The following is a 21720-nucleotide window of genomic DNA, read 5'->3' as shown; positions in this document are numbered from 1 at the left end:
CTTCTCTTCTCCTCCTCCTCTTCTTTCTCTTCTCTTCTTCCTTCTCCTCCACATCTTTCTTCTCCTCCTCCTCTCCTCCTCCTCCCCCTTTCTCCTCTTCCTCCTCTTCTCTCCTCCTCTTCTTCTCCTCCTCTTCTTCTCTCCTCTTCCTTCTCCTCTTTCTCCTCCTCTTCCTTCTCTAGCTCTTTCTTCTCTCCTCTTCCTCTTCTTCTCTCCTCTTCCTCTTCCTCCTCCTCCTCCTTCTCCTCCTCTTCTTCTCTCCTCCTCCTCCTCTTCCTTCTCCTTTGCCTTTCTCCTCCTCTTCCTTCTCTCCTCCTTCTCTCCTCTTCCTTCTCCTCCACATCTTTCTTCTTCTCCTCCTCTTCTCCTTCTCCCCTCTTTCTCCCCCTCATCTTCTCTCCTCCTCCTCTTCCTCCTCCTCTTCTTTTCTCCTCTTCCTTCTCCTCCGCCTCTTTCTTCTCCTCTTTCTCCTCTTTCCCCTCCTCCTCCTCCTCCTCCTCCTCCTCCTCCTCCTCCTCCTCCATCATTGTCCAAAAGGACAAGCAGAATAGAAGTCCAATGTGGGGTGAGAACCAGGTATTTTTGTGACAATTCCTGTGCTGGATAATAGCCTTCTGGGATGTAGAAGGAGAGAATACGCCGAAGGCCCCTTCCAGCTCTCTCTCAGAAGCAAGGACAGATAAGGCGAAGAAAAGTGAATTTCAGCTTGCAGGACCAGGAAGAATTAAACTGGGCGGGCAGAGGACATCCCAGTCAAGGGAGTCCTGAGTTCAAATCCTTTTTCCATCTCCCCAAGTTTTCAGGAAGTCGGACATCTGTCTTTTAAACTCAGTTTAGGGTTGAAATGAATAACAGAATAACCGAGTGAGAAGGGACTTTGGAGGTCCTCTAGTCCAACCCCCTCCTCAAGCACGAGACCATTTCAGAGAAATATATACACTGTTCTCTCTCTCTCTCTCTCTCTCTCTCTCTCTCTCTCTCTCTCTCTCTCTCTCTCTCTCTCTTCCTACATGGTGGAAGAGAGGGAGATGAGGCAAATTGCAAAGGTAAACTACCCTACAGGTGATATTTGCCTTCTCCTGCAGGCTGCAGCTTGACTCACTTGCTCGAGCTGCGCGGCTCTTGGCTCACTTTCTCCTATCTCAGAGCCGGAAGAGCCCAGCATTGTAGCAAAACTCTTCAAGGAGCAAAGGGCCTAACTCACTTTTTTTTTTTTCCAGCCTCAAATATCCCAGGCTGAATTACTTGACTCAGTCAGGGGATCTGTTCAGAAAAAGGCCCGTTCGATTTTTCTTTTTCCTTTTAATTAAAAATGTCTATCAATAGCCCCCGGGCTCTCCCCCTCTCCTAAGTCCGTTTTAATGGCAGCGACCTATTAAATCGGCTTAATCAGGAAATCCAGCATCAGACAGTCTAATCTGGACCTCGGCGTGTGCTTTCATCTCTCCTTAATCTCCTTGTGTATCGAGACTTAATGCTTTGTGATCCCTAATCAGGTCGCTCTAATCTCATTTGCACATATGCATATTTTAAGCCGCTGTCTGCTTAGCAGGCAACACGCCTGTCTCCATCTGCAAATGCGGCCTGGCAGCCAATTTGCAGGCCCTTCTTCCCCAACCGGGCGCCCACCCAAATTTTAGCAAAACTAACAGAGGAGAGAGAGAGAGAAAAAAAAAGCAGAATTCGCTTTTTTTCTTTCACAGAAAAAAAAAGGCTGCTGGGGAATTCTGGGAGTTGAAGTCCACACCTCATAAAGAAAAAATTGAGTCTGAACCCTGTGTAAACTCATAAAAAGAGGTTTCAAGTTTCTTTTTTTTCTGGCTGTTCGGTATTTGCTACCAACAAATCCCATTGAATTTATAAGATTGGCTAAACAGACAGAGAAAAAATAAAGCAGAATTCTTGTTTCTTTCTTTCACAGAAAAAAATAGCTGCTGGAGAATTCTGGGAGTTGAAATCCACACCTCATAAAGAGAAATTTGAGTCTGAACCTTCTGTAAACTCATACAAAGAGGTTGCAAGTTTCTTTTTTTTTTTTTTTCAGCTGTTCAGAATTTGCTACCAACAAATCCTATTGAATTTATAAGATTGGCTAAACGGACAGAGGGGGGAAAAAAAGCAGAATTCACGTTTTTTTTCTTTCACAGAAAAAATGTCTGCTGGGGAATTCTGGGAGTTGAAGTCCACACCTCGTAAAGAGAAATTTGAATCTGAACCCTCTGTAAACTCATAAAAGGAAGTTGCAAGTTTCTTTTTTTTTCAGCTGTTCGGAATTTGCTATCAACAAATCCCATTGAATTTATAAGATTGGCTAAACCTTGGCTCTTTTATGATTCGTGGACTTCAACTCCCAGAATCCCTGAGCCAGCCTGGCTCAGCTTGGAAACCTCTCCCTTTCCCTTCAGCATGGCTGGCTCAGGAATTCTGGGAGTTGAAGTCCACGAGTCATAAAAGAGCCAAGGCTGCCTACCCCTGTCCTAGCTCTAATCAGCTCCTTATTCCTCTGTCTGAGCCAGCATGAGGGAAACTTTGGCCCCTTCATGACTCGTGGACTTCAACTCCCAGAATTCCTGAGCCAGCATGGCTCAGCTTGGAAACCTCTCCCTTTCCCTTCAGAATGGCTGGCTCAGGAATTCTGGGAGTTGAAGTCCACGAGTCATAAAAGGGCCAAGGTTGCCTACCCCTGTCCTAGACCAGAGGTGGGGAACGATGGCCCCTTTTTATGACTTGTGGACTTCAACTCCCAGAATTCCTGAGCCAGCCTGGCTCAGCACGGAAACCTCTCCCTTTCCCCTCAGAATGGCTGAATCAGGAATTCTAGGAGTTGAAGTCCACGAGTCATAAAAGAGCCAAGATTGCTACCCCTGGGCTAAACAGTCAGAGAAAAAAAAGCAGAATTCTCGTTTCTTTCTTTCACAGAAAAAAAAATGGCTGCGTGGAATTCTGGGAGTTGAAGTCCACACCTCATAAAGAGAAATTTGAGTCTGAACCCTCTGTAAAGTCATAAAAAGAGGTTGCAAGTTTCTTTTTTTTTGTCTGTTCGGAATTTGTTACCAACAAATCCCATTGAATTTATTGCCAGGCGTCAACTTTTATCCAGGTAGTCCTCGACTTATGACCACAATGGAGGCCAAAATTTCCGTTGCTAAGTAAAACGTTTGTTAAGGGAGTTTTGCCCCGTTTTATGACTTTTCTTGCCACAGTTGTTAAGTGAATCGCTGCAGTTGTTATAACTTAGTAACACGGTTGTAAAGTGAATCTGGGTTTACCAGGACGTTTTATCCCATTTTATGGCCTTTCTTGCCACAGTCGTTAAGTGAATCACTGCAGTTGTTAAATTAGTAACCCGGTTGTTAAGTGAATCTGACTTCTCCATTAACTTTGCTGGTTAGAAGGTCGCAAAAGGGCGTCACGTGACCCCAGGACGCTGCGACGGTCATAAGTATGAACCAGTGGCCAAACTTCTGAATTTGGATCATGTGATCATGGAAATGCTACAAAGGTCGTAAGTGTGAAAAGTGGTCATAAGTTGCTTTTGTCAGTGCCGTTGAATGGTCACTAAATGAAATTTTCTAAGTCGATGAATTTCCTGTATGTAGTAAACGAGGAGGGGGTTCTCCTTTTTTCCAATGTACAGCTAGTCCTCGACTTTCAACTGTTCATTTAGTGACCGTTCAAAGTTACAACGGTACTGGAAAAAAGTGACTTATGACCATTTTTCACACTTACGACCGTTGCAGCATCTCCCATGGTCACGTGATCCAAATTCAGGCCTGGCAACTGACTCATATTTACAACGGTTGCAGCGTCCCGGGGTCACGTGATCCCCTTTTGCGACCTTCGGACAAGCAAAGTCCATGGGGAACTCAGATTCGCTTAACGACCGTGTTTCCGATTTAACAACGGTGGTGATTCGCTTAACAACTGTGGCAAGAAAAGTCGTAAAACGGGGCAAAATTCACTTAACAAACGTCTCGCTTAGCAACAGAAATTTTTAGGGCTCAGTTGTGGTCGTAAGTCGAGGACCACCTGAATGTAGGTAACTCTTTTTAACCAACATATTTTGCTGTGTATCCTGCTTTTAATAACAAGTAAACCAGGAAGAGATGGGATGGATTAAGTCTGTTATTTGGCTTGACTGACCAGGTACATTGCTCCTGGACATGGAGGCTGGATTGAATTATCATGGCTAAAATTCACCAGAATCCCCTGTTGGGTACACAGGTGTAACACCCATCGGAAGCAAAAGAGAGGCCCGTTTTGTCTAGCCCAGTGGTTCTCAACCTTTTTAATGACACGACCCCCAACTGGTCGTAAGTCGAGGACTACTCAACCGGTCGTAAGTCGAGGACTACTCAACTGGTGCAGCACCGTTTGCAGAATGGGACTTTTGGCGGGCTCAGCAGGGCAGAGACAGCCTGGACAATTCCTATTGGCTTTTGAAAGCCAATAGAATTAGACTCTATTCAAGAGAGTCTATTCTATTGGCTTTCAAAAGCCAATAGAATAAAAGGGAGTAGCACAGCTAAGGAAAAGGGGAAAAAAATGGCGGACTGGGTTGTTTGGCAACCCCCGTGAAATGCTCGTTCGACCCCAAATGGGGTCCCGACCCACAGGTTGAGAACCACTGGCCTAGTGGTTAAGGCACCAGTCTAGAAACCAGGAGGCTGTGAGTTCTAGTCCCTGCTGAAGTATGAAAGCTGATTGGGTGATTTGGGGCCAATCACTAGTTGATGGTGAGTTCTAGTCCCACCTTAGGCATGAAACCAGCTGGGTGACTTCGGGCCAATCACCAGAAGATGGTGAGTTCTAGTCCCACCTTATATATGAAAGCCATCTGGGTGACTTTGGTCCAATCACCAGGAGATGGTGAGTTCTAGTTTCGCCTTAAATATGAAAGTTGTCTGGATGACTTTGGGCCAATCACCAGGAGACGGTGAGTTCTAGTCCCGCCTTACACATGAAAGCCAACTGGGTGACTTTGGGCCAATCCCCAGGAGACGGTGAGTTCTAGTCCTGCCTTAGGCACAAAATTAAATAAGCCAACAGCTGTTTCATCGCTTTTATTCTACCTTTGAGCAGGGGGCAATGCTGATATACAGAGCGCAGGAGATGGGGGAGTGATTTCCCCAGGGCCTTTTAGGTCTGGGAGTAGGTGTGCGGGGGGGGGGGTCTCAGAGAGCAGGGCATCCGGTCTTCTAAGGAGTTACTCCTCGTACAAACCTTTCGGCTGGGGAAGAAAGGAATAGAAGTGAGAAACGAAAGAAGGAAACAACTGGGTTGGGTTAGGGTTATGGGAAGGGTAGACTATGGTACAAGTTAGTAGGATTAGGGTTAGGGTTATCCATAGTGGTAGGGGATAGGGATAGGGATAGGTTTAGTGTTAGGAGTAGGGTTATGCTTAAAGTTAGGAGTAGGGTTAAGGGTAGGGGTAGAGTTAGGGGTAGGCATGGGGTTAAGGGTAGGGGTAGAGTTAGGGATAGGGGTAGGGTTAAGGTTAGGGTAGAGGTAGAGTTAAGAGTAGGATTAAGTTTAGGGGTAGGGATAAGGTTAGGAGTAGGGTTAAAGGTAGAGGTAGGGGTAGAGTTAGGCATAGGCATAGGGTTACGGTTAGGGATAGAGTAGAGAATAGGGTTAAGGTTAGGGGTAGGCGTAGGGGTAGGGTTAGGAGTAGGGTTAAAGGTAGAGATAGGGGTAGAGTTAGGCATAGGAATAGGGTTACGGTTAGGGATAGAGTAGGGAATAGGGTTAAGGTTAGGGGTAGGCGTAGGGGTAGGAGTAGGGTTAAAGGTAGAGGTAGGGGTAGAGTTAGGCATAGGAATAGGGTTACGGTTAGGGATAGAGTAGGGAATAGGGTTAAGGTTAGGGGTAGGCGTAGGAGTAGGGTTAAGGGTAGGAGTAGGGATAGGAATAGGGTTAAGGTTAGGCATAGGGGTACAGTTAGGAGTAGGGTTAAGGTTAGAGGTGGGATGGGATAGAGATAGAGATGGGGTAGGGCTAGGTTTAGGGGTAGAGTAATGGATAGGGTTAGGGTTAAAGTTAGGAGTTAGAGTTAAGGTTAGGAGTAGGAGTAGGACTAGGGATAGGGATAGAGTTAGGGTTAGGCTTTAAGGGCAGCTTCTCACCTTCACCCCAATATCACGACTTTTGGCCCTCAACTTGTTGACCTGGGACTCAGCGATGTCCGCCCGCTCCTCGGCTTCGTCCAACTCGTGCTGAACCTTCCGGAATTTGCCCAAGTTGCTGTTGGCTTGTTCCTCCTGAGGAGAACCGAGAAGGGAGGCCTTGAAAATTATGGAGAGCTTTTGCCTCTGATGAGCAGCCACTACTACTGGTATGTCCTCCAGCCAGGATCCAATTCCCATTCAAAATGTTTGGCACACTCTAAGCCAGGGTTTTTCAAACTTAGCCGTATTATGACTTGTGGACTTCAACTCCCAGAATTCCTCAGCCAGGCATGCTGGCTGAGGAATTCTGGGAGTTGAAGTCCACAAGTCATAAAAGGGCCAAGTTTGAAGACCCCTGCTGTAAGTAGTCCTCAACATACGCCTGTTTTTTTAACAGCTGTTTGAAGTTACCAAGGTGCTGAAAATATTGACTTACGACCAGTCCTCGCACTTATCACCATCAAATGATTTTTTTTTTAATTTGGGCACTTGGCTATTGACATGCAGTATATTTATGAATGTCCATAAGCACTTACAAAATGAATTTGGGTTATAAAATTATATTTTTTTTGTCTGAAATGGTAGGTTTCCTGCCTGAACAGGGGGTTGGACTAGATGACCTCCAAGGTACCTTCCAACTTTGTTATTCTATTCTATTCTATTCCTTATTTTATTATTCTATTCTATTCTATTCTATTCCTTATTTTATTATTCTATTCTATTCTATTCTATTCTATTCTATTCTATTCTATTCTATTCTATTCTATTCTATTCTATTCTATTCTTTCCTCAATTTACAACCATTTGTTTAAAGACTGCTCAAAGTTATAACTGGGCTTTTGATTGGGTCTCGCATTTACAACTCTCTCAGTGTCCCTGTGTCACGTGATCAAAATTGGCACAGAGCAGGTCACGTGGTCACCATTTATGATCGTCCCACAAGGCTTCTGACAAGAAAAATTGATGGATTCGCATAACAACCGTGTATTTTCCTCAATGACTGCATCAAAAAAGCTCCTCAAATTGGGAGTGACTCACTTAACAACCTCATCATATGGGGTCGTAAGTCGAGGACCATCTGTACTGTTGTTGAGATGCTGAGAGAGAAGGTTTGGACGAGGGTCCCAACTAGTCTCACCATGATTGAGGTGACCATCCATGTTCTCCAGCTCAGCATCCCGAGATGCACTAAACTAGGATGAGTGACAAACCAGGATTATCCCAAGAGGAACAGAAAGATGGATGCTACTCACCGCTTCCTCTGCTTGTCTCTTATAAGCTTTAACCTTCAGTTGCAGCTTGTCAACCAGGTCTTGGAGGCGGATCAAGTTCTTACGATCCTCCTCCGTCTACAGGGCCGAGGAACCGGAAAAGAGTGCGACAGAGAGATCAGGGTTTATTTGGCTGCGGCAAAAAGTTGGTTTATACCACTGAGTTTAAATAAGATCATCTCCTGGCTTGCATCAAGAGCTCTTAATTATGTGGAGGCATTTGTGAAATTGAATTTAAAAAATGGTATTTTTTAGGAAATCCTTCTCTAAACCATGGTTACATTCTAGCTTAGATGTGGAAATATTGACATGTTCCAAATCTAGAGCAGTGTTTCTCAAACTGGACCACTTTAAGAAGTGGCTGGGGAATTCTGGGAGTTGAAGTCCATCCATCTTAAGGTAGCCAAGGCTGGCTGGGGAATTCTGGGAGTTGAAGTCCACCCATCTTAAAGTAGCCAAGGTTGGGAAACACTATTCTAGGGTTTTGGTTTTTTGTTTTTTTTTTTGCCTCATGGAATTTGCTTTGGATGTACAAAATGGCATCTTGTATAAGAGTCTGGGAAAAAATGGGGTTCAATCCATCCACCACCACCCCAAATTCCTCACCCAACCCGTTTTAGAGGCGTGACCCAAAACCTGTTGAAGTCAATCAATCCACCCATCCATACGAAAGCTTGGCTCCAGAGCCCAGGTTGTCTCAGTCATGTTAACCCGTGTCCCCTCACCTGGTAGGTGAGCTCCTTGATGCGTCTCTCGCACTTGCGCATGCCCTTGACGTTCTCCACGTTGCGTTTCTGCTCCCCTTCCAGCTCGTTCTCCAGCTCCCGCACGCGGGCCTCCAGTTTCTGAAGCTGCTTCTTGCCGCCCTTGAGGGCCAGCTGCTCTGCCTCGTCCAGGCGCATCTGGAGGTCCTTGATGGTCTGCTCCATGTTCTTCTTCATCCTCTCCAGGTGGGCGCTGGTGTCCTGCTCCTTCTTCAGCTCCTCCGCCATCATGGCCGCCTGCCCCGTTCAAGAGACAAGGGAGAAAGACGTCCGTCGGACCTTACTCTTGGCATTAATGGGGAAATTAGTCCTAAACTCCTGGGCTAATTATTCATGTCAACATTATGGGTCCTCTTTTGACGCTTCTGGTGGACCAAAGCAAAGGAGGATCTGGAGATCTTATTTCAGACTTTAGATGACCATAATTGAGCCCAGGATTCTGATCATTACTCATTGTGGTTAAGTGGATCAATTTTTCAGCTCCTCTGCCATCATGGCCACCTGCGCCCCGTTCAAGAGGACAATGGAAAAACAGGTCCACCTGGCAAAAGGAGATGATTTTGGGTTGGGGAGACCTCCCGTTTGTTTATTCCTTCCAAGAATTGATCCTAGACTCCATATTCTCATGAAGATTATGGTTGGGGTCTTCTTTTGACCCAGGATGAGCCTGTCCACCGGTGGGTTGGTGGACCCAAGCCAAGGAGATCCTGTTGATGGGTCTCAATTCATGGACCTTGGATCTCCTCATTAAAAACAGGAGGAGGAGGAGCTATTTTGGCCTCAAAGGGTTGTTATGGAGATCCTGCCCCCATGGTCAGCCTTATTTTCTTTCACGTATAACATTCACCCTCATCCTTCTCCACAGGGTCTTCTGAACCAGCTTTGTGGGTGTGAGGAAGACAGGTGGGGTGGAAGGTATGTGGGGAAGAGGGAGAGCAGTACCCATACACCTTTCCTCAGGTGTAGAATTGAATTCCATCTTTATTAGCTCTTGTCTTTTCACCAAAAAGCAAAGATTTTATCTCAGGTTCCTCTGTAACGCATAAACTATTCTTGGCCATCAAAGAAAGGGCTGTCTTGTGGGTTGATCTCAAAACAGGACCTACAAGATCTTTTCTGAATTAATGATAGCTGTCAAAAATAGCACGGTGTTAATTTAGTCATAATACACCCCTGTGCACAATGAAGGCATCTGTTCCAAATTAACTACTCGGGTTTCTATTATCCCATACCAAATAGAGACTGTGAGCATTGAAGTGACCAGAAGATGGCGGTAAAGAGAGATAAGGAAATGTCCCTTTGCTGCCACCTGCTGGTTGCTTGGATAGTTGCGGCCCAGATTGGGTATAAACAATGTATAAACGAGAAACGATGCTTTCTAACTAGCCACTCGTTGGAATTAGTGCTTTCTTGGAAAAGTAGAAGTGGATGTGCTAAAATTTCACTCACGTCTGTGATGGCTTTCTTAGCCTTCTCTTCAGCATTTCTGCATTCCTGAATGGCGTCTTCCACCTCTGTTTGCAGCTGGGAGAGGTCCGACTCCATCTTCTTTTTCTGATTGATGAGGCTGGTATTCTGGAGAGAGGAGAGGAGGAAGAAGTAGTAAAGAGAAGGAGAGAAGGGAGAAAGGAAAGAGGGAAGGAAGGAGACAAAGAAGAAAGGAAGGAGAGGAGAGGAGGAAAAAGGAAGTAAAGAGAGAAGAAGAGGAGGGAAAGAAGGGAGGAGGGAAAGAGAAGGAAGGAAACAAGGAAGAGAGGAGAGGAGAGCAGGAAGAAGGAAGTAAAGAGAGAAGAAGAAAAAGAAAGAAGGAAAGGGAAAGAGAAGGAAGGAAACAAGGAAGAGAGGGGAGCAGGAAGAAGGAAGTAAAGAGAGAAGAAGAAAAAGAAAGGAAAGAGGGAAAGAGAAGGAAGGAAACAAGGAAGAGAGGAGAGCAGGAAGAAGAAAGTAAAGAGAGAAGAAGAAAAAGAAAGAAGGAAAGGGAAAGAGAAAGAAGGAAACAAGGAAGAGAGGAGAGCAGGAAGAAGGAAGTAAAGAGAGAAGAAGAAAAAGAAAGAAGGAAAGGGAAAGAGAAAGAAGGAAACAAGGAAGAGGAGAGCAGGAAGAAGGAAGTAAAGAGAGAAGGAAAGAAAGGAGGAGGGAAAGAGAAGGAAGGAAACAAGGAAGAGAGGAGAGGAGAGCAGGAAGAAGGAAGTAAAGAGAGAAGAAGAGAAAGAAAAGGGAAGAAGGAAAGAGAAGGAAGGAAACAAGGAAGAAAGGAAGGAGAGAGGAGAGGAGAGGAGAGGGGAAGAGAAGAGAAGAGACAGTGAATTCTTTAATTTTTGGAAGACGAGACAGTGGAAATAATTTCATGAAAGCAGAATCACAACATCGCTCTTGGCTGCTGACCATCCATGAGGTTTAAGACCATCTTGCTTTCAGATCCCCCTTACCTGGGTGTGAAGGAGCTGGACTCTTTCACTGGTGTCAATGAGTTCCTGTTCCGCCAGTTTCCGGGCCCGTTCTGTCTGCTCCACCACGGTCCGCAACTCCTCCAGCTCAGCCTGGAGCAGGTTGTTCCGTCGCTCCACAATGGCAATGTTTTCCTTGAGGTCCTCATTGAGTCGGAGTGCGTCATCCAACTGTATCTGAGTGTCCTAGAAAGAGGAGGAGGACAGGTGGAATGGAGGTGTGAACAAGGGAAAGCTGAAATGGAACCCTGGTGGAGATGGAAGGAAGGAAGAAAGGGAGGAAGGAAGGGAAGGAAGGAAGGAAGGAAGGAAGGAAGGAAGGAAGGAAGGAAGGAAGGAAGGAAGGAGGGAAGGGTAAATGGATGGGTAGATGGATGGATGGATGGATGGAAGGGTTGATGGATGGGTGGGTGGGTGGGTGGATGAAGGATGGAAGGAAGGGTAGATGGGTGGATGGATGGATGGATGAAGGAAGGAACAGTAGATGGATGGGAAGGAAGGAAGGAAGGAAGGAAGGAAGGTAGATGGATGGGTGGATAGATGGAAGGCTGGATGGATGATAGAGAGAAGGATGGAAGGATGGATAGATGGATGGATGGATGGATTGATAGATGGATAGATGGATGGATGGGAAGGAAGGAAAGGTAGATGGATGGATGGAAGGAAGGAAAGAGGGAAGGATGGAAGAAAGGATGGATGGATGGATGGATGAATGGATGGGAAGGAAGGAAAGAAAGGAAGGAAGAATAGGTTGGATGAATGGATGGGTATAAGGATGAATGGATGGATGGATGAAGGAATGAAGGAAAGAACAGTAGATGGATGGAAAGGAAGGAAGGAAGGAAGGAAGGAAGGAAGGAAGGAAGGAAGGAAGGAAGGAAGGAAGGAAGGAAGGTCCTTCAGACCAATTTCCAAGCTGTACCTTCAGGTAGCCTTGCAAAGTTTTCACTTGCTTCTGGGCTTCAGCTGCTATGCGGTTGGCATGGCTGAGCTGGATCTCCATCTCGTTGAGGTCGCCCTCCATCTTCTTCTTGACCCTCAGGGCCTCGTTGCGGCTGCGGGTCTCAGCATCCAGGGAAGCTTGAAGCGAGTCCACCGTCCTCAGATGATTCCTCTTGGCCTGCTCCATCTCCTCGTCCTTCTCGGCCAACTTGCGCTCAATTTCGGCCTTGATTTGGCTGAACTCCAGCTGGGCTCGGAGGATCTTGCCTTCTTCATGTTCCAGAGAGGCCTGGAGGGTTTAGGGTAAGGTTGGATGGAGAGAGAGATGGCAGAGAGACTCCTTAGTTCATGAGTAACCAATGTGGAGCCCATGGTACCAACAGGATTTCAGACACCAATTTGGTGCCTCCAGAAAGCTACATATATCTTCCGGATCATCATGGCCGCCATTTTGAGAGAAGACAATTTTTTCACAACGGCCATTTTGTCTGTACCGACCAAGTTCTTGAGGTTTCCAAGGGCCCAAAATATTGCTACCCTTATTTCCAATGAAGAAATTAAAATTCAGGTATCCCTGAACTTACAACAGTTTGTTTAGTGACAGTTCAAAGTTACAACGGCATGGAAAAAAGTGACTTATGACCATTTTTCACACTTATGACCGTTGCAGCATCCCTGTGGTCACGTGATCCCCTTTTGCGACCTTCTGACGAGCAAAGTCAACGGAGGAGCCTGATTCACTTAACGACCGTGTGACCCACTTCACAACTGCAGGGATTCACTGAACAACTGTGGCAAGAAAGGTCGTAAAATGGGGCAAAACTCACTTAACAAAATGTCTCAGTGACAGAAATGTTGGGCTCCATTTTGGCCGTAAGTCAAGGACTGCCTATATGCTATGAATGGATCTCAGATGGAGATATTTGTGATGCGGCGAGTTTTTTTTAACAATCATAAACACAATTGTTTAATGCCTGTTAAGCTTCTAGTCCTTGACTAAGTCAGTGACAAACAAAGAAAAACATGGACAACCAAAGAATTCCTCTCAAGAATGATGAAAGAAAATATTTACTTCGGGCAAATATGTAAATGGAGATTTAGTCATCCAGGCCAAAAGTATCTTAAAAAAGATTAAATCGCGGCAACTGGATCAAAGTTTGTTAATCCGTGCAAATACATACACCATCTTTTGAGGAACTTACGATAGCTACAAATTTACCTCAGGAATATTATTGGCAACTGTGACCTTCAAAAAAATTTCTGTCAGTTGGAAGGAACTGTGATGTGCATTCACGTCCAAGAGTTCATAGTCCTTGAGTTATGACCGTAATGGAGCTTGCCTATCATGGTTTTAACCATAATGGTCATAAATTGAATCACCCACGTGAGAAATCCAATTTCATGACCTTTTTTTGTGTGTGTGTGATGGTTGTTAAGCAAACACTGTGGTCATTAAGCAAGCCGACGCTTTGCTATCGGCGGATTTGGAAAAAAATAGTATAAATTTCCGGTTTTAGCAAAACTGTCGTAAAATGCAGCCACGTAAAATGCAGGACACTGCAAATGTCCTGCAATGCCGAGGGGGCGACCGTTGTAACTTCAAATCCAGGTCATAAGTACCCCCAGAGAGGTCAGTTGTAATCTCAAATGGACACTAAGTGACCAGGGATAAGTCGAAGGCCACCTATATTTGCAAAAAAAAAAAAAAAATTCAAAAGCTTATTCAAATTTGTGCAAATGAGCCATTTTTTTTCCAGAAAAAGGGAGAATACTTTGCTCTTAAGAAGCTGGAATTTCCCCAAGCTTGTCAAAAAAGTCAAGATGGCGGTAAAGACCACATGGTCCAATTCTTTTTTTTATTTGTGCGGTAATGCTGGGCTTTAGTGGCAGGGATGTGGCTGCCATTGGACTTTCTGGACCTCTTTTGTTCGCCAGTTAGTTGAAGGTTGATAAGTCATACAGAATAACAGAGCGTGGAAAAAATCCTGGAGGTCTTCTAGTCTGACCCCCTTCATGTTTATGAAGAAGAGGAGAAATGAAGTTTAGAAAGCTCAAACATTGGTTTGGCCGCCATTTTGACTTCTTTACCTACACACTGAAGGTCCTCCTGAAGCCCAGGAAGACTTCAAAACAAAATGGTGGAGAGCTTGAGTTGAGGGCTCTGGTTTTTCATAGCCAAGGGGACTTCTCACCTCAGCTTCCTCGAGAGCGGCCTGCAGCTCCATCTTCTCAGCCTCCAGACCTTTCCGCACTTTCTCAAGTTCATGGATGGTCTTGCCTGTGCTCCCGAGCTGCTCAGTGAGATCCGAAATCTCCTCTGTACGAAAAGAGAAGAAAACATTAGTTCTCCAGAGGAAGCAGGACCTAGAGATAAGGAACCTCCGAATGTGAAGGAGACGGGCCCACCTTGCAAGTTCTTGTTCTCCCTCTTGAAGGTCTCCAGATGTTCCAGAGATTCCTCATAGGCGTTCTTCAGCTTGAAGAGCTCCGTGCTGAGGGACCTGGCCTCTTTCTGAGATGCCTCCAGCTCTGTTTGGGATTCCTCGAACTTCTGCTTCCACTCCGACAAGATCTGGGGTGGGAGAAGAAGGAAGAGGAGGAGGAGGGGATGAAGAAGGAGAAGGAGGAGAAATTGAAGTGATGGAGGAGGAGGAAGAGGAGGGGATGGAGAAGGAGAAGAAGGAGAAGTTGAAGTGATGGAGGAGAAGGAGGAGGAGGGGGTGGAGAAGGAGAAGGAGGAGAAATTGGAGGAGGAGGAGGAGGAGGAGGGGATGGAGAAGGAGAAGAAGGAGAAGTTGAAGTGATGGAGGAGGAGGAGGGGATGGAGAAGGAGAAGAAGAAGAAGTGATGGAGGAGAAGGAGGAGGAGGGGATGGAGAAGGAGAAGAAGTTGGAGGAGGAGGGGATGGAGAAGGAGAAGTTGAAGTGATGGAGGAGGAGGAAGGGATGGAGAAGGAGAAGTTGAAATGATGGAGGAGGAGGAAGAGGAGGGGATGGAGAAGGAGAAGAGGGAGAAGTTGAAGTGATGGAGGAGGAGGAGGAGGGGATGGAGAAGGAGAAGAAGGAGAAGTTGAAATGATGGAGGAGGAGGAGGAAGAGGAGGGGATGGAGAAGGAGAAGAAGGAGAAGTTGAAGTGATGGAGGAGAAGGAGGAGGGGATGGAGAAGGAGAAGGAGGAGAAGTTGGAGGAGGAGGAGGAGGAGGGGATGGAGAAGGAGAAGAAGGAGAAGTTGAAATGATGGAGGAGGAGGAAGAGGAGGGGATGGAGAAGGAGAAGGAGAAGTTGAAGTGATGGAGGAGAAGGAGGAGGAGGAGATGGAGAAGGAGGAGGAGAAGTTGGAGGAGGAGGAGGAGGGGATGGAGAAGGAGAAGGAGGAGAAGTTGGAGGAGGAGGAGGAGGAGGGGATGGAGGAGAAGAAGGAGAAGTTGAAATGATGGAGGAGGAGGAGAGGATGGAGAAAGAGAAGAAGGAGAAGTTGAAGTGATGGAGGAGGAGAAGGAGGAGGAGGGGATGGAGAAGGAGAAGGAGGAGAAGTTGGAGGAGGAGGAGGAGGAGGGGATGGAGAAGGAGAAGAAGGAGAAGTTGAAATGATGGAGGAGGAGGAAGAGGAGGGGATGGAGAAGGAGAAGGAGAAGTTGAAGTGATGGAGGAGAAGGAGGAGGAGGAGATGGAGAAGGAGGAGGAGAAGTTGCAGGAGGAGGAGGAGGGGATGGAGAAGGAGAAGGAGGAGAAGTTGGAGGAGGAGGAGGAGGAGGGGATGGAGGAGAAGAAGGAGAAGTTGAAATGATGGAGGAGGAGGAGAGGATGGAGAAAGAGAAGAAGGAGAAGTTGAAGTGATGGAGGAGGAGGAAGAGGAGGGGATGGAGAAGGAGAAGGAGAAGTTGAAGTGATGGAGGAGAAGGAGGAGGAGGAGATGGAGAAGGAGGAGGAGAAGTTGGAGGAGGAGGAGGAGGGGATGGAGAAGGAGAAGGAGGAGAAGTTGGAGGAGGAGGAGGAGGAGGGGATGGAGGAGAAGAAGGAGAAGTTGAAATGATGGAGGAGGAGGAGAGGATGGAGAAAGAGAAGAAGGAGAAGTTGAAGTGATGGAGGAGGAGAAGGAGGAGGAGAATGAGAAGAGGAGAACAAGAGGAGAAGAAAGAGGAGGTGGAGGAAGAGGAAGAGGAGGAGGAAGAGAAGGAAAAAGTAGAAAGAAGAGGAGGAAAAGGAGGAGGGGGAGGAAGAGGAGAAAGAAGTGGAGAAGAAGGAGGAGGAGAAGAAGAGGGAGGAGGTGGTGAAGGAAAGTTAGGTTGGACAATTGTAATAACGCTTAGCAATAGCACTTAGACCAGTGGTTCTCAACCTGTGGGTCGGGACCCCATTTGGGTTCGAACGACTATTTCACGGGGGTCGCCAAACAACGCAGTCCGCCATTTTCCCCCCCTTTTCCTTAGCTGTGCTACTTCCTTTTATTCTATTGGCTTTTGAAAGCCAATAGAATAGACTCTCTTGAATAGAGTCTAATTCTATTGGCTTTCAGCAGCATTAAAAAGGTTGAGAACCACTGACTTAGACTTATATACCACTTCACAGTGCTTTGCAGCCCTCTCTAAGCAGTTTACAGAGTCAGCCTATTGGCCCCCAACAATCTGGTTCCTCATTTAACCGACCTCGGAGGGATGGAAGGCTGAGTCAACGTTGAGCCGGTCAGGATCGAACTGCCAAACTGCTGGCAATCGGCAGTCAACAGAATTAGCCTACACTACTGCATTCTAACCACTGCACCATCCCTGCTCATAATGACTTTATGGTGCCTGTTTTCATCCGGGTCATGGTTGTCCCAAAGATGTTTTTTTCACGAGGAAACTGGACTTTCTTGTTTCTCCTTTGAAGGCAGCTGGTCATTTGCCTTCTTTTGGAGAGCCGTTGAGGCCACTTGGAGGTTTATCTGTGTCCTCAGGGTCACCTGAGTAGTGCAAGTGGGTGTGGACCTTCTTGGAACTGCTGAAAGGACCGTGTGGTAGGCTGGAGACAGATGGTGTCATATCCCTCCCCCTTTGTTGAAAGAGGTCTGTTCAGTTTTGACATCGAGGTGGCATCCTGGTGGCCTCAACAATTCTCTGAAAGATTGCAAATGACCAGCTGTCTGCAAGGAGTATAAATCCTTCCATGCTCCACCATCCAGTCAGAACTAAAGAAGCTTCTTGGATGAGAAGCGAAACGCCTTCAAAGACGTCTTCCAAACAAGAAAGTCCAGTTGCCTCATAAAAAAAGCATATTTGGAACAGGTTCCCTTAACATACTTTGTCGAAATTCCTTTGCTTCTTGTCCAGGGCAGCTGCGGCCGCATTCGAACGCTCCACGTCCACCATGAGATCTTCGATCTCATTCTGCAGGCGGTGTTTGGTCTTCTCCAGCGAGGAGCACTTGGCGTTCACCGCCTCCACTGCTTCCTCGGCATCCTGAAGCCGCTGAGCCAGCTTCTTCCTGGTAAGTGAGAAGATGTCCCAATGAGTCAGTCCCTCCCCAAAGCCATGAAGAGGCCATCCGGGGATGGGACATCAAGGTGAAGCGGGAGGTAGGACCACCGTTTTTTTCATTTACAGGTCAACTCAAAGCTAACCATGAGTCCTCCAGCTTCTGAGGGAAAGGGAAAGTGAGGAAGATGGAGTCAGAGGAAGTCAGGATGGGGTGGAAGGAAGCCATCTTGAGGGACAAAATGTGTTGAAGAGGGACGGGAAGGAAAACAGGCATGAGAGGAACCACCTGTCGTGTGATGGATCTTCTCTGGGACATGGATGACAATGATGGAGCTACTCACTTGGCCTCTTCTAGTTCCTCTGTTCTCTGGATGGCGTCAGTTTCATACTTGGTCCTCCACTGGGCCACCTCAGAGTTGGCCTTAGAGAGTGAACGCTGAAGCTCAGCTTTGGCCTCCGTTTCTTCTTCGTACTGTTCCCTCAGAAGATCACAGTCGTGGCGGGCTGACTGGAGTGCGTGGGCCAAAGCATTCTTAGCCTAGAGGTGGAGAAGAACAGAGATACAATTTCAGCATCTCATTCTTGGCCTAGCTAGCTCCATCTCTCTCAATTTCTCCCTCGTGCCCCTCAGCCTCCAAGTGTCCCCCATGCCTTGGCTTCTTCCTCAAGTTGCCTCTTCAGATCTTCTAGCTGTTGGGTGTAGGTCAACTTCCCTCGGGTCAACTGGTTGACCAAAGCTTCCTTCTCATCCAACTGACGGGACAATTCACCTGGAATTAAAAAAAACAGGCAAGGGAGAATGATCGAAGTTCTCACCAGAAGACTCACTTAGTGATGGACAATTGATTACAAGTAGACCTCGGGGTATGACCATAATGGGGCCTGCCTATCATGGTGGAAAGTCGTAACAGTCGTAAAACAGGTAGGTCACTTCTCTGACTTGACTTTATGATGGTTTGTTGCAGTGAAACACGATGGTCATTGAGTGAATCCATTAAACAGATACCAAAATCATTCAATGAACCAATGGTTTGGGATGGGCATGGGTTTGTCAAAAATGTTGATTTTGGACAAAATTGTCATAAAACATGTTCACATAATCATGGGACGGTGCAAACAGATGTAAATGCAACATGGTTGTTGAGTGTCCATGTGGTCATCTGTCCACATGGGGGGGCTGACCGTTGGAACTTCAAATCCAAGTCGTAGGTAACCCCCAGGTAGGTACGTCACAGCTTTGAATAGTTGCTAAACAACTGGTAGTAAGTTGAGAACCATCTGTACTCAGATAAATTATTCCGCAGGTTTAGTATCTCCAAGAAAGATTGGGACGAGTTGATGGTCAAAGCAGACAATATTGGAAAAAAGAAGACCAAGAGAATAATCGAAGTTCTTAAGGATAAATGTGTAAAGTTCTCCTGTGGCTTACCATTCTCGGTCTGGAGCTTGGCTCGCTGTGTGGTGAGGTCATGGACCATACGCTGAGACTCTTCGGACTTGGCCCGGTGCTCATTCATTTGGTCTTCAAAAGTCCTACACATCTTCTCCAGGTTGGCCTAGATTTCCAGAAGAAGAAGAAATGGTGAAAAAAAAAAATAGAGAAATAGATTTAAATAAGGGAAGGATGGATGGATGGATGGATGGATGGAAGGAAGGGTTGGGTGGATGGGTGAATGGGTAGAAAGAAGAAAGGGAGGCAGTATGGATGAAGGAATGAATGGATGGATGGATGGACAGAAGGATGGAAAGATGGAGGAAAGGATGGAAGGAAGGGTGGATGAATGGTTGGTTGGATGAACGGATTGAATGAATGAATGAAGGATGGATGGATGGATGGATGGATGGAGAAACAAGTCATTTTGTCTTGACATATATTGAACAACAACTCCTATCATCCTGGCAAACATGATAGTGCTGGCTGAGGATGATGGAAGTTATAATTATATAACAGAAGGAAGGATGAGTAAAATTCAAATCTTTAAGAACCAAAACATCAAGAAGCAGATTCTGTCCAGATGTAGGAACAATTCATGTTCTCCTTATCTTTTGGGTCCTTCCCCCTGTCCAAATTAATTGTTACCATGTCTCCGGATTCATCTCCAAAGCTCACCCTTGTCCACAAATCTGGATTCCCTCCACCCACCCTCTGATGGGGTCCCACCACCTCTTCATTAAGATAGGACCTTGGCTTTTATGAGCTGCTCCATGTTGGATGCCATGTCGTCCACTTCCAGTTTCAGCTCGCTCTTCTCCTTCTCCAGCTTCTGCTTCACCCGCTGCAGGTTGTCGATCTGCTCGCCCAGCTCGGCCACGGAATCCGCGTGCTTCTTGCGCAAGGTGGCCGCCGTGGACTCGTGCTGCAGCGTGGCCTCTTCCAGGTCACGTCGCATCTTCTGGAACTCGGCCTCCCGTTTCTTGTTCATCTCGATCTGCACCGTGGTGGCCCCTCCGGCCTCCTCCAGACGTTCGCTGATCTCCTCCAGTTCTCGCGAAAGTTCAGAGCGCTGTTTTTCCACCTTGGCCCGGGCCGCGCGCTCTGCTTCCAGTTCTTCCTCCAGTTCCTCGATCCGCGCCTGCCGTGTAGAAAAGTGGGCTTTATCTGACTTAATTTGAATTAATGCAAAGGTGGGAGGCATGATGTCTAGGCAACCAAAGAGTCAAGACCACAAACACTGCTCCTCAAGGAGAAGGGGACAATTTCCATAACAACAACATTACAATGTGAATACCCGGTGGGAGGGGGAGAGAGAATCTATTGTTTAATTAAATACACTTTTGCATGGGAAAACCAGAGCTGGTTTTGCCTTCTTCTGTGCCAATGTAAATTTTCAGTAAAGTATTATATGCTTGGTAAAAACCACATCCCGGGAATTTCTTTTTCTGGAAATGCCAACTGGACAGTTGACAGGTAGAACCCAATTTGATTAGAGGTTCTCAACTACTTCAGCCAATGAAAACATTATGATTTTGGGATCATGGCTATGGATCAATGGAAATAAAGAGTGGTACCAGTGAGAACCTCGGTACTTGTGGACATCATGTTGGACATTCCAGACCTTACCCAAAAATGCTGTTTTCAAGTTTTGATCTAGATTTGGGGTTTTTTTGGTTTTTTTTTTTAGAGAAACCACATCAATGTAGACTTGGACTTTGTACCTGTAACTCTTTGAGTTTCTTCTGTAACTGGGCAGCCAAGGATTGCTCATCTTCAATTCTAGCATTCAAGGCGTTCAACTCAAAATCTTTCCTGAGAATCGGGAAGGAGAACCAGGTTGGATCCAGCGATAAAGAGACGGAAAACATCTTGCGCCTCCATAACTCTGTATCAAAAGAGACACCTACTTTTTCAGCTTTTCGTCCAGTTGCTGCTTGTCGTTCTCCAAATCCATGATGCTTTCTTGGGTCAGCTTCAAGTCTCCTTCCAGCTTCCTCTTGGCCCGTTCAAGGTCCATACGGATTTTCTTCTCCTGTTCCAAGGACCCTTCCAGCTGTCCGGCCAAGAAAAACCAAATTAGCTAGGTCCAATCTACAGGAACAGGAAGGCTGGACTAGAAGACCTTTGAGGTCCCTTCCAGCCCCGTGGTTCCATGTTCTTTGTTCTAGCATCTTCTTTCCAGGAAATTTTCTCTGGTGAAATACGGACCGCACACCATTTCGGGCACCTCAAAGTCGGTATACTTACGTCATCCACCTGTTGTTCCAGTTTGACCTTGGCTTTGGTCAATGTGTTGACCTTGTCTTCTTCAGCTTGAAGGTCATCCAGAGCTTGCTGGTGGGCCTCTTGGAGAGCCTTCTTCTCTTTGGTGAGCTTGACGATGATCTCATCCAGGCCAGCCATTTCTTCTGTGAGGTTCTTCACCTGTGGTCATAGGATAACATACCATATCAGCTGCCTGGAGCTATCAAAATTCAACCTTGGTGGATACCTAAAGACCTGGCGACTTAGTCATTATCCAAGTCACATCTAACAGTGGAGGTTTCACGTCGGTTGCTTGTTTCTCTCACAATCTGAAGCTCTTGAGGGAAGAAGGAAACCTTGGTATGGTGCTACTTAAAGCCAAGGCATTAAAGTTGGTGAGTGCCTAAGTGGCAGATCACAAGGCACCTCTTTTGTCATCAGCTGGAATACCGTATCAGGGAACTAATGGCCAAATGTGATGTAAGGTAGCTATGTGTATGTGTGAGAGAGAGAGAGAGTGTGTGCACACTTGCAGATATTCCTGATTGTGGGATCTTTGGTGTTCTCTAAGCTTGGCAAACCTAGACAGCACACTAAAAAGCAGAGACGTCACCCAGCCAACAAAAGTGCGTATAGTCCAGGCCATGGTTTTCCCAGTTGCAATGTATGGCTGTGAAAGCTGGACCATAAGAAAGGCCGAGCGCCAAAGAATGGAGGCCTTTGGACTCTGGTGCTGGAGAAGACTCCTGCGCGTCCCCTGGACTGCAAGGCGATCCAACCGGTCAGTCCTAGAAGAGATCAACCCCGACTGCTCTTTAGAAGGCCAGATCCTGAAGTTGACACTCAGGTACATTGGCCACCTAATGAGAAGGAAGGACTCACTGGAGAAGAGCCTAATGCTGGGAAAGATGGAGGGCAAGAGAAGAAGGGGACGACAGAGAATGAGATGGCTGGATGGAGTCACTGAAGCAGTAGGTGTGAACTTAAATAGACT

General features: G+C 46.5%; 1 protein-coding gene across 1 annotated transcript in view; it reads right to left on the bottom strand.

The window, feature by feature from the left end:
- Window positions 1-5048: 5048 nt before the first annotated feature.
- The window catches only part of MYH7 (myosin heavy chain 7), a 57019-nt gene continuing 40347 nt past the window's right edge, over window positions 5049-21720 (bottom strand). Inside the window, exons 24-40 of the mRNA XM_039338103.1 lie at window positions 20730-20906; window positions 20390-20535; window positions 20204-20294; window positions 19231-19620; window positions 18477-18603; window positions 17699-17817; window positions 17389-17585; window positions 16871-17054; window positions 13998-14163; window positions 13784-13908; window positions 11572-11880; window positions 10632-10835; window positions 9652-9777; window positions 8164-8439; window positions 7421-7516; window positions 6126-6260; window positions 5049-5230 (exon numbers count right to left, since the gene is read on the bottom strand). Coding sequence (XP_039194037.1) covers window positions 5207-5230; window positions 6126-6260; window positions 7421-7516; window positions 8164-8439; window positions 9652-9777; window positions 10632-10835; window positions 11572-11880; window positions 13784-13908; window positions 13998-14163; window positions 16871-17054; window positions 17389-17585; window positions 17699-17817; window positions 18477-18603; window positions 19231-19620; window positions 20204-20294; window positions 20390-20535; window positions 20730-20906 — 2892 coding nt within the window. The 3' untranslated portion in view covers window positions 5049-5206. The remainder of the gene's footprint in view (window positions 5231-6125; window positions 6261-7420; window positions 7517-8163; window positions 8440-9651; window positions 9778-10631; window positions 10836-11571; window positions 11881-13783; window positions 13909-13997; window positions 14164-16870; window positions 17055-17388; window positions 17586-17698; window positions 17818-18476; window positions 18604-19230; window positions 19621-20203; window positions 20295-20389; window positions 20536-20729; window positions 20907-21720) is intronic.

This window comes from Crotalus tigris, unplaced genomic scaffold, assembly GCF_016545835.1.
Source record: "Crotalus tigris isolate CLP2741 ecotype Arizona unplaced genomic scaffold, ASM1654583v1 scf7180000017690.20705106771:4171800, whole genome shotgun sequence".
Lineage (NCBI taxonomy): Eukaryota > Metazoa > Chordata > Lepidosauria > Squamata > Viperidae > Crotalus > Crotalus tigris.
Note: the sequence above shows the minus strand (reverse complement) of the source record. Positions and strands in the feature narration are given on the sequence as shown.